At 44.3% G+C, this 18,198-nt stretch overlaps 2 protein-coding genes across 4 annotated transcripts; one reads left to right on the forward strand and one right to left on the reverse strand.

The window, feature by feature from the left end:
- Position 1: 1 nt before the first annotated feature.
- Positions 2 to 13,671, reverse strand: LOC111854103 (PAT complex subunit CCDC47). 3 transcript variants are annotated; one of them, XM_023831712.2, is made up of 13 exons: positions 13,006 to 13,671; positions 10,494 to 10,789; positions 9,953 to 10,039; positions 9,347 to 9,521; positions 4,651 to 4,772; positions 4,330 to 4,395; positions 3,801 to 3,902; positions 3,159 to 3,269; positions 2,099 to 2,184; positions 1,938 to 1,996; positions 1,722 to 1,831; positions 716 to 883; positions 2 to 641 (listed from the first exon to the last, which is right to left on the reverse strand). In XM_023831712.2, the coding sequence occupies exons 1-13, from the start codon at positions 13,229 to 13,231 to the stop codon at positions 561 to 563; spliced, it is 1,689 nt and encodes a 562-aa protein (XP_023687480.1). In that variant the 5' UTR covers positions 13,232 to 13,671; the 3' UTR covers positions 2 to 560. The 3 variants fall into 3 exon arrangements, with proteins under 3 accessions (XP_023687480.1, XP_023687482.1, XP_023687481.1); XM_023831714.2 differs by having other exon boundaries at positions 13,002 to 13,290; XM_023831713.2 differs by lacking the exon at positions 13,006 to 13,671 and adding an exon at positions 11,843 to 12,977.
- A 286-nt stretch (positions 13,672 to 13,957) lies between these two features.
- LOC111854104 (DDB1- and CUL4-associated factor 7) lies at positions 13,958 to 18,159 on the forward strand. The gene is made up of 7 exons (XM_023831715.2): positions 13,958 to 14,581; positions 15,041 to 15,199; positions 15,288 to 15,399; positions 15,492 to 15,610; positions 15,702 to 15,911; positions 16,002 to 16,119; positions 16,280 to 18,159. The coding sequence occupies exons 1-7, from the start codon at positions 14,444 to 14,446 to the stop codon at positions 16,450 to 16,452; spliced, it is 1,029 nt and encodes a 342-aa protein (XP_023687483.1). The 5' UTR covers positions 13,958 to 14,443; the 3' UTR covers positions 16,453 to 18,159.
- Positions 18,160 to 18,198: the final 39 nt, after the last annotated feature.

Raw genomic sequence — 18,198 nt, forward strand, 5'->3', positions numbered from 1 at the left:
ATGTATTTTATTTTTTATTGAGAACAGAGCTGCCAATGGATTTTGCCTTAAAAACAAGCTTCCAGCAAGAATAAATATTTATCAGAATTTATACCTTTCACAATATTTACCTTTCACTTATAAGTACAGAATGAATGTCCATTTTTTAAATGTTACCTTGGCATTAACACTAAAAACAGAACCATCGTTACTAAACGACGGCCTAACATCATCAGATGATCATTACACCCCAGCTGTAGTGCGATTAGAGTAGTCTAGAAGGCTCTCCCTGACCGACACGCTCCCTGACCAATATTCCTCCTGGCCCAAGAGCACATACACCTGGCCCCACAGAGGGGAAGAGCCTCACTCAGTCCTCCCATCTGCCAGTCTATAGGATGACTGTTTCCATGATGATGATGAGACACGAGCCAATGGGAGAGTGTGGAGGACCGTAGTTGAGGTTGAGGGAGTGGAGTGAGGGGAGGGGGTGCTGCGGGTCTGGTAAAGGGCAGGGGTGCCGTGTGGAGGCTGAAAAGGGGACCAGCGGAAGTTGTTGGAGCCAGCTGCCTGTTCCCCATTCACATGGCTTTCACCTTGATCTGTTTCATCTTCATCTGCTTCTTCTCCAGCTTCTTCTGCTCCCTCCGCTGAGCCGCTTCCTGTGAGCGGGAGACTGAGGTCACTCACATGGACGTACGTGCGGCCTTTCACCGAATCTCCCACCTCTCCTCACCTCTAGGCGACGCTGTCGCTCGGGATCCTCCTCGTTCATGATGCGCTCCTTCTCTGCCCGCTTCTTCTCCTCACGCCGCGTCTGCGCCGCCTCCTGCCGCTGGGCGTGTGTTTGCTTTAGGAAGTTCTCCTCCACACGGGCCCGGTTCTTATCCGCTTTCAACTTCCCCTGAGAACAGACACGGCAAGAGAACCCGGGCCGGGGGTCACGAGCTCAGACACCTTCACGGGGCTCAGACACCTTTACCTTCACGGGGTCACCTTCACCAGACAGGCCGACCCAGCCAGATTACAGACAGCAAACTGCTGCTGGTAATTAAGGCGTAACACTCCCGGAGGCTGTTCCATGCCCTTACAGCACTCGCTCAACAAACTCTGCATGTACTGTACCAGCCAATCATTTTCATCTTTGATGTTTAAATCACTCCTGGATGGATTTGGGAGAAATGCATTTATTTTAATTTGCTTTATAAATATCCCAGTGTTTATTGCAACAAAATTCACACTGGGATATTTGAAATATTTTAAACTATATAGTGCAGCCCAAGTATACTAAAAGTAAAATCATTTTATTGATTGTCGTGCCATTTACTGTATATCTTGTTGAATCTGTTCTTCCAACTAGATCACAATTAAAGCTTGGGTCTCCATTTGTCCATACATCCATTATAATGACTTTTTTCCCTTTGTTTATTGTAGTTTGTAGCTTTTTTTCCAAGATGGCAGTTGTATTGCGTTTCAGGGGCAGGTTATCTGCATGACCAAATCGACAATAAACACGTTTGTAAATCCCACCCTAAAGTATTGAAGTACCAAAAAAGTACTGATTTGGTACTTTTGATATTGGTACTGGACCGGGAGTCAATGGAAATGGGAAAATACAAGATTTTTTGTACTAAAAGTACGGTACCTGGTGCAATGGAAAAGTGCCCTGAGACTACGAGCCAGTCAGTCAGTGAGACAAACTGACAACCAGTCAGGTTGGCCAACAGGGGCTCCCTGCTCACCTCTCTGTTGAGGCGAAATTTCTTGACCTTGTCAATGCTGTAGATGACCATGTTCATAAGAGGAAGCAGGGTGTCCATGTCTTTTGGGGACGTGTTGCCCATTCCAGGCACTACAGACACAAAGCAGGTCAGATGTCACTTGATAAGACATGAGGCTCCATGAGAGTGACGCGTGTAATCAAGTGTGCATGGGGCCTAACTGGTGAGAGCATGTACCGTTAAACGTAAACAGTAAGGTCTTCTTAGTCTCAGGGAGCTTTAAGGGTTGACCCTCCCTAAAACACAGACGCAAACAGATTCAGCACAACCATCGTCTTTGGATAGAATCATGCGAATAGGTTTACCAACAATACATGCCAGGGACAAAGCTCACGTACTCTTGCATAAGCTTTGGACCAGAGAATTGGTCCGAGTAATGGATTGACTCAATCTTGTCGGCGTGATTGATGAGGTAATGAACCATCTGAAAGACAGACACGCACACACAGGTTTTGAATAGACAGAGACATACCCGGCACCTTCCTGTCAAATCTCAGTATAAGGCTACATCTATACTGCTATGTTTTTGAGATCAACAACAACCTCCATCCACATAAGTATTTCCTATCACACTGAGACAAGCAAAAACATACATGACGTAACTACTGGCCTACATTGGGCAACCGCTCATCAACACAGTAACCATAAATTTGTTTCTTTTTGTGCAAATATGCAGCAGTCATATGCTCATAGGAGTTTTACTTACACAAAAATGCTCTGAGCGAACAACGAAAAATGATTGGTTCAGAGAGATAACCAATCAGATTGTAGAGGGGGTTGATCCAAGCAACTAGAGAAGGCAGGACCAAGACATCTCATTGGTCGGTCCCACATCCTCTAGTCGCTTGGACCCACGCCCTCTACAATCTGACTGGTTATCTTTCTGAACCAATCATTTTTCGTTCTACCCTCAGAACATTTTTGTGTAAGTAATACTCTCATGAGCCAGTCACAGTGTATTACATGATATTTAGCTGCATACAGGTTAGCAACAGGGAATGTGCCATTGAAAACCTCCTCCTCCATATCCACCAAGTTGGAATACTACTTACTTCCATGCAAGTGACCAAACAGACAATAACAGGGTATAAGTAGTAGGATCAAATCAGGGAAGGTTCATGTGATGATTAGGGACCATAAGTCTCCATTTTCACTCATCTACATCGTAAGGTTAAAACAGAGTTTTCTGAAATATACAGCTCTGGGAGTGTTTTCTAGTTTCTGTTTTTGGGGGGCTGAAAACTCTGGAGTAGTGTGAACGGAAAGTAAAAATGTGTCAGTGTGGACGCAGCTTAAAAGAGCCAGTTAAGTAACATCGACCCACTGATAATGTTAAACTCTATTCAAATAGCAAGATCTATTTAGTTGAGCTGTGACCATCAGAACCTCCTACATCACCTTGCTGTCCATCATGCCGTCTGAAACCTCTCCCATCTCTGACAGGATGGCCAGGAATTCTGGCAGCCCGTACTTTGCTCCTGACTTGGGCTTGTCACTGCAGAATTCGCTCTGAGAGAGAAAGGGGTGAACACACACGAGAACACAACCACGGTCAGACCTCAAGGTGCTGCCCACACCACAGCCTAGTGCAAAACCACAGACGTGCACAATAACGCGACATTGTCCAATAGCAGCACTGCAGGGAAAATTCTCTCTTTTTGGATTGAATAACACAATTCAGTCTAATATTTCACAACAGTTGCTGCCATGGTACTTAAGAATATGTGGCAATGCATTATTAGTGCATAGATACATTATGGATCATGACATGGGGGAAATAAAGAATAAAGGAAAATGCCATAAGGCGACAGAGGAAGGAACCAAAAACCTCGCCCACAGTCATGCTAATATTATAGAATCATTAATAACTGTCCAAATCTGCAGTAAAGGTCTAATTTAGCAGGGTATCCATCTATATCCACAGAATGTTTATCAATTAGCATTTTTGAAACTGAACATCCAAAGACTGTGAAATATGAGCCATGTCAAGTTACAGGACGGCCGATAAAAACACGTGTCAGTCAGTCACGGGATTCTCACCAGGTCCTGCATCTCCTTCTGCAGTCTCGCCATGGCCTTCCTGTTTCCCACGGCAAAGACAAACGTGTCCATGTCCTCATCATTCAGGGTGACCTTTATTTGCTGTAGAGGCCAGGGAACAGGAGAGAGTGCAGGTTCACACTGCGAGGCTGCGAACGGGGGAAAGTACCACAGACGGACATGCCTGGCCTGGAACGGACCACGGACAGCAACCAAACACATAATCTAGCTGTCACCCCAACTCATCTACAGAGAGGATTTTCAGCCTGGGGGTCTCGACCTGCTGGGGTTCCTGGAGCAGGTCCAATTTCTTTTAGGACTTCCTGCTTAAAGAAAGGCTGAAAAACCCTGATCTACACCAAGTCCTCCTTAAGTCATGCCAACATCCGCATAATAGCAGTTCTGTTAGGGTCCATTTGCAAACTCCCAGAGACATAAACACTCCCTGGCGACGTGCTGATGATGAGCGTGCAGTCCCAGCGTCTGCTCTCGCCAGCACCGGAGGGCGGCGCCACACGGACAAACCTACCACTTGATCGCAGGCAGGCCTCATCATTCTGGCCAGCACATTCAGCAGGTCCTGCCTCTTCAGAAACTGCAAGGGGGGCCGGAAGAGAACATTTTAGCTCAGGAAGGTCAAGCACCACCTGGGGACGTGCTGTGATGGAGACTCCAGAGTGTGCCTGGTTAAATGGGCAACAACCGGTGAGTGCAGGAAATCCCCTTGGGTCTTTGTTAGCAGGCCAGAGTGAGTATGTACAGATATGACTGTGTTTTCACAGCATGATGGGAAGCAGCAGGCAGGCCATGAGGAATGGGAAGTGGGGGGGGGGGGTTGAGAGGGCTGCACCTTCAGCTGGATGAGCATGCCCTCGCAGCAGACGCGGCCTGAGCACCACAGGTTGTAGATGTGTTCGTTCTCCTGGTTCAGCTTCCCTGTGCTCACCGCCTCCATGCTGGTCCCGTCATCGCCTGGGGGGGGTTCAAGGGCATTAAAGAGGAAACACAAACAAACAAACACACACACACACACACACACACACACACACACACACACACACACACACACACACACACACACACACACACACACACACACACACACACACACACACACACACACACACACACACACACACACACACACACACACACACACACACACACACACACACACACACCTGTCTAAGGAAGCAACCTTAGGGGAATTGGCCCCATTCACCATAATGACTCCCATAAAGATCACACACATCTTTACTTTCTGTTGTCCTATTAAGACAGGGGTCTAACTAATTGCGCTTTTCCACTGCCACCAAGCACTGAGCGGTACCACAAACTGGTGGTTCTCCATTTTAATGTGTGCAAGCTGTATCCAAGCTTTACCTGCACTGACTAGTGAGCAGGGCCAAAAATGTGACCAAACCAAGCTGATTGTTACCACCATCTGATTGGTGAAATCAATATTCTGTGTACAGATTATCTGAAGGGAAAAAGGGCATATCCTATATATTATTCATTATTAATAGTATCGCACACAGAACAACTGATGGGAATGGATTCATAAAGCAAATGTATGCAAGTGAATGCTAATTCCACTAGCGTTTGATACTAGCATTACACAGTGATTCTCACAGATGTGCTAATTAGAAATGATCTGTTACAACAATCGATTGCTGCATGTATTGTTTTTAAGGATGAATGTGTATTTGCATACCAGTTATATGCATCCCCGCACATTATGATATACATTATGTGAATAGTAAATAAGTTCTCTGTCACTGTCGCTCTCCAAACCTCTTCGCAGTACAACTCCGGTGTGGCTTGGTTTCTGTATGCCAGTGAAAAAGCGCCATAATTTAACCTGGACCCTGTCTAGTTGCCCAGGGGGAAGTAAGCCATCTCTGAAACCATGTTTTGGCATATATATGACAAATGGCCTTTGCATCACCAAATTTAATTCTGATATAGTTTTGCATGTGAATAACACCTACCTTTAATTTTTTAAAAATCCCTTTGAGAAATAGTCTTTCCTACACTGGGTAGCAAAAAAAAACCTACAGCTCAGCTGTAGCTCGTTGGAAAGGCCAAAAATAGTACTTTTCATGGAACTTATATGTTACTGCCAGCTAGTCTACCTGCACCTCCTATCCCATCACATACTGTAGGCCATTCTATGTAAAGTCAAAAAAGATGCCACACTGATTTTATCCCAAAGTTCTGTTCATGGTGACTTAAGTTTATGAAGTTTTTCCTGTTTTTATACTGTGCACAGGGCATTTGAAAAATGAACAATTCTGGTAAACCTGGGATGATCCTCCCCCCAAAACACTCAAGGGCCGAGCCCTGCTGATTTTCCAGCTTTCCTTCCAGCCAAATGACTATTTCAATATTAGTCTAAATACTAGAACTCGTGGCCATAAGTGGAAATTAGCGGGAGAACATTTTAAAACAAATTTGAGGAAGCACTTCTTTACACAGCGTGTAGTCAGAGTATGGAATAGTCTTCCTGCTATTGTAGTGGAAGCTAAAACCATGGGTTCCTTTAAATCAGAGCTAGATAAGATTTTAACAACTCTGAGCTATTAGCTAAGTTCTCCCCAAACGAGCTTGATGGGCCGAATGGCCTCCTCTCGTTTGTAAATTTCTTATGTTCTTATGTTCTTTGCCTGTGAGCCAGGGATGAAGCCTCTGACCAATCAGAATCAGTTATTATAAACTAACTACTTGGGAGAGCTGAAAACAAGGCCTGGATTTAGAATTGAGGACCAGATTTGAAGGGGGGGGGGGGGTTTAGGCTATTTTTATGAAATAAGAGGATTAAAAGAGATTAGTATATAGTTTCAGCTATGTTTTTGTGAGTTCAGAGTCTTGTGACTCCTACACCCCTTTTAAATAAAGATGCTGTTGGGACAACAAGGTGTTCCCCGGACAGCTGTCACCCCTCCGTCCATCTAATCCTTACTCCTCTGACACCCCCAACCTCTAGAATTTCCAGAATTACTGGATGGACCAACTGGAAATGTGAATAATAAAAGTGTTTTTACCAAAAATCTCGGAATCCTAGTTGTGACACATCTCTGAAACTACACCTATTCATTAACTGCACATTCTAGTTTGCATAAGCTTTACCCCCCAATTAGGTGGTGAACTGTATATATTTGTGCATGAAATTTATATAGTTTTTTATATATGTAAATATTCATATTGCAGCTGTCATGATTAAAATTTGCCTTTATAATCGCGTAGTCAATGCATTTCTCGATTACTCAGCCATAAGGTGGAAGACCAAGCCTAACAAAAAGTGTGAAAGCCTCAAACTCTCCTTGTTGTCACCCAGCACTGTTGCTTCAATTTTAGTGTTCTCAAAATGTGAGCAGTAGGGATGTAACGATACACTCAACTCACGATTCGATACAATTCACGATTCTGAGTTCACAATACGATTTTCTTACGATTTTTTTTTTAGCAGAATGAGCTGCAGGCAAATTTATTCAAAAATATTCCTTTATTTTCTTTCTAAACTGTGAAAAATATGTCCTCTTCTTAATAGTGCAACTGAAATTGATTAAAATACTGTTAAAAAAAATCCCAAAACAAATAAATAATAAAAAAATCTTCAAATAAATAAACTAAGGCTTGCATGTGCAGCTTTTTAGCATGGTTTGCCCTTTTAATAATCTTCACTCAGCTCACTGTGGTGCCGGTGGACATGCTGAAGCATGTTCATTGTGCTATTTGTGTATGTTATCAGTCTTTGTCTTTTTTTAATCAATTTTTGTCTTGTCTGTGCTTTTCTCGCCGTTTTCGTTTGCGATTACCAGAAAACTAAAATGCTGCCACACTACTGATTTAAGATCGGGGGCGGTGCGTCCGTCCATCCATTTTCTGAAACCACTTAATCCTAACTGGGGTCGTGTGGGGGACCAGAGCCTATCCCAGGAACAATGGGCGCAGATGGGACACCAACCCCAGGCAGTCGCCAACACACCGCACACACTCACACAACTACAGGGCCAATTTAGACTCACCAATCAGCCTATCCTGCATGCTTTTGGACCGTGGGAGGAAACCAGAGCCCCTAGTGAAAACAGAGAGAGCGTGCAAACTCCACACAGAAAGGACCCAGGACCGAAGCCAAGACCTTGCTGTGAGGCAGCAGCGCTACCCACCACGCTACCCACCACGCTACCATGCCGCCCGGCCATGCGTCCTCAATTTCAAATTCGCTCACCACATTTGGACAAAACCAAAAACAGACATACGACATCGGCGTGAATACGCAGTGACATCTGACGTCGAACTGACGTCATGAAATCAAATGTAATATTACACCAGCTTTCCTGTTAAAGTACTATGAAGTACTCCTAAAGTAGCGATTCATTTTCCACATCAGCCGGTTTAAATCGTCATACATTTACATCGATTTTTAACTGATTCGCAATTCATTCTTACATGCCTAGTGAACAGTTCCAGGTCTTCACCCATGCAATCTCTAAAGCTAGGAAATAATCAGACAAATAATTCAGTTGTCATGCTGAAAAGATCAAGTGTCTGAGGCTGCCTGTCTCTGTAGTTATCACCACATGGCACTGCTTCGATTTCGCTAAAATTTGTCAGAAAAAGATCTATAAAATACTTTTAGAATTCCTGTCTTCATATGACAAAGTGCCTTCTACAGCTTCCAGCAATATGATCAATGAAATACTTTGGACTTATCACATTTATACGTTCAAACGTCTGCTTTCACCGTTACCTTTGCTGCCGCCAAGTGGCGTTGTTTCAATTTTGGTGTGATCTTTTTCAATTTAATCTCCTCACATAGACAGCGTTTTCGGAAAGATTGAAAAAGATCTGTGAAATACCTTTGGAGTTATTGCGCTAACCAGGAAGTGCGTGTGGCGGTGAACTGGTCCCAAAAACACTTGTATCTCCGATCCAGGGAATACAATAACTTTTTTTTTTTTTTTTTTTTTTTTTTAAAGTATTTTCTTTTCAATTAATTGATTTTCCCTCCTACCATATGCCTTTTTAGAAACTCAAAAATCAGCATTTTCAAAAAACTTGCATAACTTTGGGTGCTTCGCTCATGAAGGGGATTAAGTAGCCGGTGAAAGTTTTATAACCAGGTAGTACACATACATATTTATTTCATTATAAAAAAATTATGATTTTATACTCAAAGTCCTTAACTGGTTTTTAGTAACCAAACATGCAGTTCACAAGATGAACTCTAACATTGAGAGAAAAAAATAGATTTGTGCAAAAGATGAATTTTACCAATGAGGCATATCTGGCCAGGTAGCTGAAATAGTTAAAGATCATAAGAAATTATTGTTTTTTGGGTCTTTTTTTTCATTTCGGAGCTCTTGAAGGTATGTGTAATTCACAGGCCAAATTTCATCAAAAATGGTGAAAACTGTTCTGGAAATTTGTTGAACTAAACTGGAACCTTAACCTATCCGGTGTCTCTGGGGGTTACCTCTGGGTTACTTGCTTCCTCACCCTTCCAGCTAGTATGGATCTGCGTCACCCCTCGGATCACTCACCCACCAGGGCAAAGTTGCTCTCCAGTAGCTCTCGGTGCGAGTTGAACCAAGCCTGCGCCAGGCGATGGTTCTTGTTCTTGCCGATGATGTAGTTCATGATGTAAGCGAGCAGCCCCGTCACCATGAGGATCTCCATGTAGTAGCTCTCCCAGCTGTTCTGCAGGTGGGCCGGGACCTGGGCAACAATGGCACAAAGGAAAAACATGCCTTTATTTTGTAGTTATTATGCAGATTAAAAATCCAGCTTCAATATTCTCTGAGCATTAGTGAATCGTGTTTTTTGGGAACATCTCTCTGCCTCTCTCACACCTAATGACCTTGATGAAGCCGAGTATTCAGGATGCAAGCTGGTCAACATTGTGCATGGGCCAAAACACACGCCAGAGCAGGGAACTGACAGTAATGAGCTTCTACTGTGTGACTTGACCATAAACCATAATATGTAGGATTCCCTCATATCAGCTTTCCTAAATGATACAACTTATGGCCTTACCAACCCGAAATCAATATTTCGAAAGGGACAAAGGCGGGAAGGTCCATAAATAGGAAAAAATAATTACATTACAACATAAGAAAAGGAAGGATTATGACATGTGAGCGCCATACAGTTAAGATGTTGATGGGGTCCTTGGAAGAGGGGTTGCTTTTCTCAAAGCCCTCAAACTCCTCTGTGTCATACTTAATATCTTCATCCTACGGGAGGAGCAAAGAGAGAACAGTCAGCCTTGGCCCGACATGGCACTCACTTCCAAAACGCGTTACAAAACAAACACGAAACACACGCATCCCTGACTCGAACGCCAAATTGTTTCCTCCAGTTTTCTTTTCAGATGCTAGTTTTACATAAACAAGGCACATGTAAGAGTTTCAGGCTGATGCCAGGAAAGTGCCACCGACATGATGTAGCTTTTCATTTAGAATTATTCTGGTATGACTCTAAGGCAAATTAAAGAGCCAGACCTGTCTGTCTCCCCAGTCTATGCCAAAAACAAACATCAAAAAGCTGAACAGAACCTTCAGTCAGCCCAGAAGCACAATTTGTTAAAACGGCTGTATTTTTTTAAAGGCAATTATAGTTGTGGTTACTAGCTTACTAGCTTGACCACCTGATGGCTGATGCACATCAGCTCAGACCCCATTATCTCACCGGCGTTTCGGCGTCCTCAAAGTCATCATGGGAGTCCTCCAGCTCCACCACAGCCTCGTCGTCCTCCTCGTCACCAACAGAGGCTGTGGGCCGGGGACTGGGGGTCGAGTCCTCCTCCTCCTCTTCCTCCTCCAGCGCCCGGTCCTCACTCATATCCTCAAACTCGGCGAAGTCATTGTCATCAAACTCGGCCAGGTCCTCGCCATCGTCAAAATCATCATAGCGGCCGCAGCTGGCAGGCACCACCAGAAGCAACAGCAGGGTCGGGAGGGTGAGCACAAGTCGCATGACCAAATCTGGGGCAGAGGACAGGCGGAGTGACCTGGGGCTGAGGGCTATTTCAGTAAACCAAGCAAAGCATAGGGCCACAAGAAACAACTATTTTGGCATCAATTAACCATGTGATCAGTCAATCAACTAATTGATTGGGCACAAAGACAGGGTTTAAAGGAAAGTGCAAATGCTTTATTTAAGAAACATGCATTTTTAAATAACAGTTGTGATAACATTTTTTAAACAGTGTAGAGAATCTGTATTTAAAGTGACAAAGTGGCATAGAAACAAAGATATGCTGTCTATGTCATATTCAGCTTGTTACCGACTGTACTTTATATCGCATATATGGTATTTTGACAGTATTTCCGAAAGCTATGCTATTCTGGCTAATTTTGTGCCCGAGATTTCAAAATACCACAGTACACTGTATTGTCGTCAAAGCCTAGCAACGACTTTTAAACCGTTCATAAACGTTTACCCATATCACTACTGTGTTTGTATCTGCTGCAATATATCGAGCCTCTGCTGATCTGGTGGATGATATTGCTGTACACGAGCCGACTGCTACCATCTACATCCACAGATGAACCCAGTTAACAGGAAACACTCCCAGGACATTAGTTAACGTGATGTTTGCTGGAATGTTCTTACCGTGATGTAACAACTTGAGCAAAAAAGCAAGGAAAATATATACCTCATTGTTAAGCCCCTTGGTGTTGTGACTATTTGGTTTTATAATCCTTTGTGTCTTCTTCCTTTTTTAATACATGGTGGAGTTTTGTTTGATTTGAGAAGTTAGATGACATGTTTGATACTTTCCATTTTTCTGTAAATTTCTGTTAATATGACTCTATACTCCCTATTTTGTCATATTAATCCTTTGCATGATCGTGTTTAAAAAAAATACAAAAGATTAAGTCCTTACCGTGAAGTTAATTTCCATGTTTTACATTTTAACAAATGGTCTGTCAATCACAGCACGATAAAAGGATGTTCAGGTAGTAATGTTAACACAATTAATGTTGAAAAATATTGTTTTACAATGCAATATAGCATTTTTCTAAAAGACATACACTGCGAATGCGCTGTCCAGTCTTGAACCCATGACATTCGGTGTGTAAAGCAGCAGTGTTACTCGCTGTCCAACCATGTCCTTCATTTGCTTTTATATTATTAGTCTTAGTTGTTGTAATTCAGGGACAACGTTAAGAGAAGATCAGGAGAACTGGATTCTTTGGTTCCATACCTAAATTGTAACAGTTGGTAAACGTTTCTTGAATGAAAAATTGTTAGCTGGGGAAGGTAGTATGCAGAAGACCTCTGTCTCTTCAAAAATATTTCACCCTTGACAGGCTAGACATGATTAATCAAACAGAACTGTACACTTGAGTCTTTCTGTTACTTCAGGTTACAGTATCTGTTGTTCCAATGTGATGCAATACGACGCAACAGTACTGGACCCATCGTGACTGCTGGTATGATGAAGACCCTTGCAGTTCTATTTCGAACTATTGTGCGGTTTCAATCTGCCGATAAGCCGAAGGAGCGTAAGAGGGGTAATGGGTAAGAGGGCATCCTGTTGTGTTTTTATTAACTCCTATCCCTCTGATCTGCCCTCAAATGTCATTTGAGCCTGCGCATGCGCACAAGCGAACGGGCATGTACTAACAAAATACTAACAGCGTTTAACGGTACCTTAAAACGAGCGTGCACCATTACGGTCGTATAAAATATGTTGGTGTGTACTTTAATCGAACTCAGATACACTGCTAGACAACGCCAATAGACAGTCAGACCGTCGATTCATAGACAATTTCTGCGGAAATAAATAAAAGGGGAAACGACGATTTTTGACATGCAGATTTGTCGGGGTCGATTACTGATAAACACCGCAGATACAAAAAGCGTATGGACATTTAACTGGTCGACGGTGGCTCAGTGCCATCTAACGTGAACAAGGCGATGATCAACATCACATTCAATCATCAATGTAAAGAATCCGATTTCATAATTTCCCACCCCGTGTGGTTTGTAATAGTAAAGTAAGTCCTAGGTCCATAACAGCCGTAAGCGGGGTGTTTAGTTACCCGTTTAAGAACGAAGAGAATGAGATTAGCTGGCTAACTAATACAGCTAATGTTACAATCTATCCTGTTTTACAATCACACGGTTAAGGACTATAACTCGAGCTTCCGCAGCCTAAAATCAGTATTTCCTACATGTCTTTCATACCTACTTCTTCCAGTAGATGACCCAGCCAGTACCCGTAACGTGCCTAACCAGTTAACGTGATGACTAGTACAAATCTTGGCAGCTGCGTGATCTGCAGATTCTCGTGCGTCCGTACGTGCATACGGCTTTGCGTACGTCTGTGCGTACATACGTACGACGCCTGCATATAGTCTTTGAGAAATACGTCTTAAAATTTTCATACAGAACACATTATTGTGTATTCCCATCATTCATTTGGGCTCGCCGGACATGAAGCCTTTATGCAGTGTACTAAAATGGTATGTTATGCATAAATGTCACATCAGTTTTTGGATATACCTGCTCTAACACTTTGCAAAACGAATCAAAATAGTAATCAAAATCTGTTTCCCAAATAATCGCCTAAATAATGAAGGTTAAAATAACCGGTCACATTAATCTTATACATAAGGGGGAGTGTTTCGTTTTTTGCCACGGGTGATAAAATTGTATAGAATAATAAAGGCTAAACCACAGGAATATGTTAGCAAAAACGGTGATCCTTCGTTAAAAAGTGTCAAGTTTTCTTATAAAAATACGTCTTTCCACTTGAATTCTGAACACAGTAAGCGCTGGATCACGCCGCGGTAATAAATGCAACATATCGAAAAGAAACCTTGGTAAAACCAGAAATCCGAAGGACAGTGCCTAAAATAATCACACCGTTTGACGTAGCATGTAACTTATCCTCCATGTGTTTAAAGCCAAATATGCACAGTCGAAAGCTTAGATCCAGAGATATCTCCGTCCCACTGTGCGCTGCAGAATCGCTTGGACGAAGCGACATTGACTGTGCGTGTCACACTTTAGGAGACTGTCCATCATACTGAGTGACAGTCCCAGCGCCCAATGACGGAGCAGCAGCCCCGGGCCCCAGCTCTCTCCAGCGAATGGCGTCTCACTATGTCGCAGACACATGCGGCAGGCTTTTGTCTGCTGTGCACTGCCGTGTCTAATTTGCTGTCAGACGTGCTAAAAATACAAAAGGACCTTCGCATCTTTTACAAGTTTAGTGCAGCGATAAGTGGATCACAAATAAAAATTTAAGGATTGCGTTTGACTAGAGGCGGAAGATCGTGCGCCTGAGAGGAAGAACAGGCCGAAGTCTCCGCCCAGCCGGCCACGCTTCGCCAGCAGCGCGCCCGGAGGGCCCAGGCGGCCGATCGCACCAATCGTTCGCTTTCCGGGCAACTGTCCGTCAGTGGCATGCCTCCGCTTCTCGGCTGTTAGCCCGGACGCTTGATGCCGTTTCTGGATCTGTTCGCACTGGTCCCATCAAGTTCGGCGCCGTTTCTTTGTTCACAGCGACGACGTTTTGCGGACAGTCGGTAATCAGCGGCCTTGGCCCTAAGAGCCCAGCAAGAACCATAATCCGCATTCAGCCAATCTGTCTGGCCACTTAAAAGTCGCCGATCGCCGCGGCCATGTCGCTTCACGGCAAGCGAAAGGAGATCTACAAATACGAGGCGCCATGGACTGTGTACGCCATGAACTGGAGCGTCCGGCCGGACAAGCGCTTCCGTCTGGCGCTGGGCAGCTTCGTGGAGGAGTACAACAACAAGGTAAGCCCATCTAGCTATAATAATGATACTTAATTATTATTATTATTTCTTTTGTTTGTCCGTTTAAGATAAAATAAATGTTCCTTGGATTGTATATTCGCTGGTCATCGGCTCTTCTAAATTATAGGGATGCAGTACAAGTCTTTGTTCCATAGGCATTTGGGATGCAGTCCCAGAAATGCTAAGAAACAGTAATTGGCGTATTATGAAGCGCCTCCGAGTCCCATTTTAATTAAGTTCTCCTTAATAGGATCTCGGTATTAATTTGTGTAGAGACTAATCAAAGGGTGCTGCGAAACCAGGGCAAGCTTCTTTCCTTCTAAACTATGGGAGTCAGGTTAGAGATACAGAAAATTTGTGTCAACGTGTTTTAAAAATCAGTTATAAAAATCAGTTTGTTGGATTGCAAACCTATCCTGACGCTTTCAGGTTGACTCCTGCTTACCTGTGTGGTTTTAGGTGCAGCTTGTGGGTTTGGAAGAGGAGAGCTCCGAGTTTGTATGCAGGAACACCTTCGATCACCCTTACCCCACCACAAAGATAATGTGGATCCCTGACACCAAGGGGGTATACCCCGACCTGCTGGCTACCAGTGGCGACTACCTGCGTATCTGGAGGGTGAGGGTTTGACTTGACACATTAGAATTTTGGTGCCGCTGTGTTTTCGATAGATTCCATAGGTACTGAGTGTGCCTCCTTGTGTCAGGTCGGTGACACAGAGACCCGATTGGAGTGTCTTCTCAATAACAACAAGAACTCAGACTTCTGTGCTCCGCTTACCTCTTTCGACTGGAACGAGGTGGATCCCAACTTGCTGGGTGAGTGCGTGACACTGCACCTTAGAGGTCAGTCCATGCCAGCACTGCCCTTTTGGGTTTCACACACCCCTTTTTCCGTTTTGATTCTGTAGGTACGTCTAGCATAGACACCACCTGCACCATCTGGGGCCTGGAGACGGGCCAGGTCCTGGGCCGGGTGAACCTGGTCTCTGGCCACGTGAAGACGCAACTGATTGCCCACGATAAGGAGGTGTGTCCCAGGGGGAGGCATGGGGGTCTCTGACCCAGTGCGTTAAGGTTCTTGTTTAAGGCTCACGAGCTGATATGGCGTCTCTGTGCAGGTGTACGATATTGCTTTCAGCCGCGCTGGTGGTGGCCGGGACATGTTTGCATCAGTGGGGGCAGATGGCTCCGTGCGCATGTTCGACCTCCGTCACCTCGAGCACAGCACCATCATCTATGAGGACCCCCAGCATCACCCCCTGCTGCGCCTCTGTTGGAACAAGCAGGACCCCAACTACCTAGCCACCATGGCCATGGATGGCATGGAGGTTGGTCCCCCCCCACTCATCATAAGCTTCTGGGTCTCAGTATCTCTGTCTGCCTCTGCCCACCCATTGGTGTCTGCTTTCACATTTTAGGTGGTGATCTTGGACGTGCGTGTGCCTTGTACGCCAGTCGCCAGGCTCAACAACCACCGGGCATGTGTCAATGGCATCGCGTGGGCACCGCATTCTTCCTGTCATATCTGCACAGCCGGTGAGGCACATCTGCGTGACCCTACACCCCAAACCTGCCCTCTTCATGTCATTGCCACATGGCAATCTAGCCTTTTGGTAGAATTGGGCATGAAGACAGTTCTGGCAAAATGGGCTTTCCTGCTGAGGTGTTTATTAATTATGTGCGTGTGTCTCACCAGCGGATGACCACCAGGCCCTTATCTGGGACATCCAGCAAATGCCCCGGGCCATCGAAGACCCCATCCTAGCCTACACTGCTGAGGGCGAGATCAACAATGTCCAGTGGGCTTCCACTCAGCCCGACTGGATCGCCATCTGTTACAACAACTGTCTGGAGATCCTGCGAGTCTAATCTCCAGGCCTGACACTGGGGGGGGGGGGGGCTTCATAGGGCTTGTGGTTCTGTAGCAGAGGGTGGGGATTCTGAGCATATTAATTTTTGTATCTGTGTATATATAGAGGCCTGAATGCCCTTAGATATTTTGTTATTGTTATTTTGTATGGCTGTTTATGCATTGAAGTTAAAGCTATGTGTAGTTCCTGAACAACCACTCCTGATGAGTGGCGTTAGGAAGCTGGATTTCAGATTCACCGCTACCCATGATGCTTTGCCAGCAGGTCTATTTGACCTGTCCTGTGATGATTATTTCAGAGGAACAGGGGAAGATCTGTTGACCAGGCTCATATCGTCCCAAAGCTATGAAGTGAGACTCTGTTATATGTGGTATTAATGTTTTGTGTGATATTTTTCTATCCCTGGGGCATGAACTACAGTAAACAGGAGATAAAAGGAAACTTAAATATTTTGGGTGCTGAATGCTTGTAAATGAAGGGATCACTGACATTTCTGTTACCCTAAATCCTGTTTTCAGGCTGTTAAGCTGTAATTAAACAGTCTGACATTCAATCTCTCTCTGCACTCAAAAGGGTTAGGTGTTTCTACATTACTGTTAACCGTTGTCTAAACATTGGTTGTGATTGGGAGGAGTTTGCATCAACACTTGCGTGCAGTTCCACAGCTTGAACTGTTTTTTGAACAATGTTTGCTTGAAACAGGGATGTTGGTCTGATCAGCCTGGAGACCAGATTTTTTTTTTGTTTACTTGTATATCGTCCAAAATGTCAATGTTATTGAAACAAGTTAATAGTTTAGGGAGGTTGGTTCTTAACACGCGCGTAAATAAGGTTTTGTGGAAAAGGTGTAGCAACAGCTTGAATGGGGTCATCTGTGGCCCCTGAGTGATGGTCATGCCAAGCTGGGAGTGTTTTGCTGTACCCCACCTGACTCACGACACGGTGACTTTCTTAGGCTTGTCACGGTCCATTTGGCTTCCGCTGAAATGGCCCCTGCGTCTTGCATGGTGGACACATCTACTTATAGGCCAGGCTTTCTGGAAAGTGCCACCAAAGGAATATGAAATGACACAGTTTCTCACAGTCTCATTGGTCTGTGAAATGGATGGGGCAGAACCAGACATCACATTCCTTCCTGGTTCTGTGATAAAAGCTTATGTTTTCTAGCATGTTTGTATTAGGGGAAAAGTAGCATATAATTCTGTTCCTCATTAACTGAAGTCTTAATAGGGCTTGTTCCCAAGGGTATCTAGTCCTTTTCCATAATACCTTTCATTATGACAGTGCGATCGGTTTTAGGGGTGACCACAAGTCACACTTAATGTGAAGCATTTCTCTACTAGGCAAGACAGCAGTTTGGATAAATCTCCCTACATGTGGAGGTAACAATATCCTTTAATGTTACACATTAACAGTCTTGGTATGATAAGCAGAATTGCCTGTGTTGATTGAGATTAACAGTGTATTGGGTGTGTCAATGTGAGGAGGTGCCCTTGCTGAGCCTTCAAGGATTTCACTAGACTACACGCCTGCCGCGTAGGGACACTGTCACACCGGGATGTGTCTCTGGGGCCTGCTGCCTGTGGTGACCTCTCACCCCTATCTCATATCGGACTTTTATTCTGTGTGCAGCTGGGTGTGAATGATGTGCAGTGGATGCTAATTTACAGCTTGTCTTTTCTTAAATAAACTGTTTTCCTCTGTACATTGTCTCCCATAAATGCAGTGTCTTTCTCTAACAGTG

This window comes from Paramormyrops kingsleyae, chromosome 22 (genome assembly GCF_048594095.1).
Source record: "Paramormyrops kingsleyae isolate MSU_618 chromosome 22, PKINGS_0.4, whole genome shotgun sequence".
Taxonomy (NCBI): Eukaryota; Metazoa; Chordata; class Actinopteri; order Osteoglossiformes; family Mormyridae; genus Paramormyrops; species Paramormyrops kingsleyae.

Coding starts and splice junctions, on each gene's coding strand:
- LOC111854103 (XM_023831712.2), bottom strand. CDS start 13,231: ATGATGGGAATACACAATAATGTGTTCTGTATGAAAATTTTAAGACGT. Junction 3,270..3,800: donor AGAAGGAGATGCAGGACCTG/GTGAGAATCCCG, acceptor TTTCTCTCTCAG/AGCGAATTCTGCAGTGACAA. Junction 1,832..1,937: donor CTTACTGTTTACGTTTAACG/GTACATGCTCTC, acceptor TTGTGTCTGTAG/TGCCTGGAATGGGCAACACG.
- LOC111854104 (XM_023831715.2), top strand. CDS start 14,444: ATGTCGCTTCACGGCAAGCGAAAGGAGATCTACAAATACGAGGCGCCA. Junction 14,582..15,040: donor TGGAGGAGTACAACAACAAG/GTAAGCCCATCT, acceptor GTGTGGTTTTAG/GTGCAGCTTGTGGGTTTGGA. Junction 15,912..16,001: donor TGGCCATGGATGGCATGGAG/GTTGGTCCCCCC, acceptor TTCACATTTTAG/GTGGTGATCTTGGACGTGCG.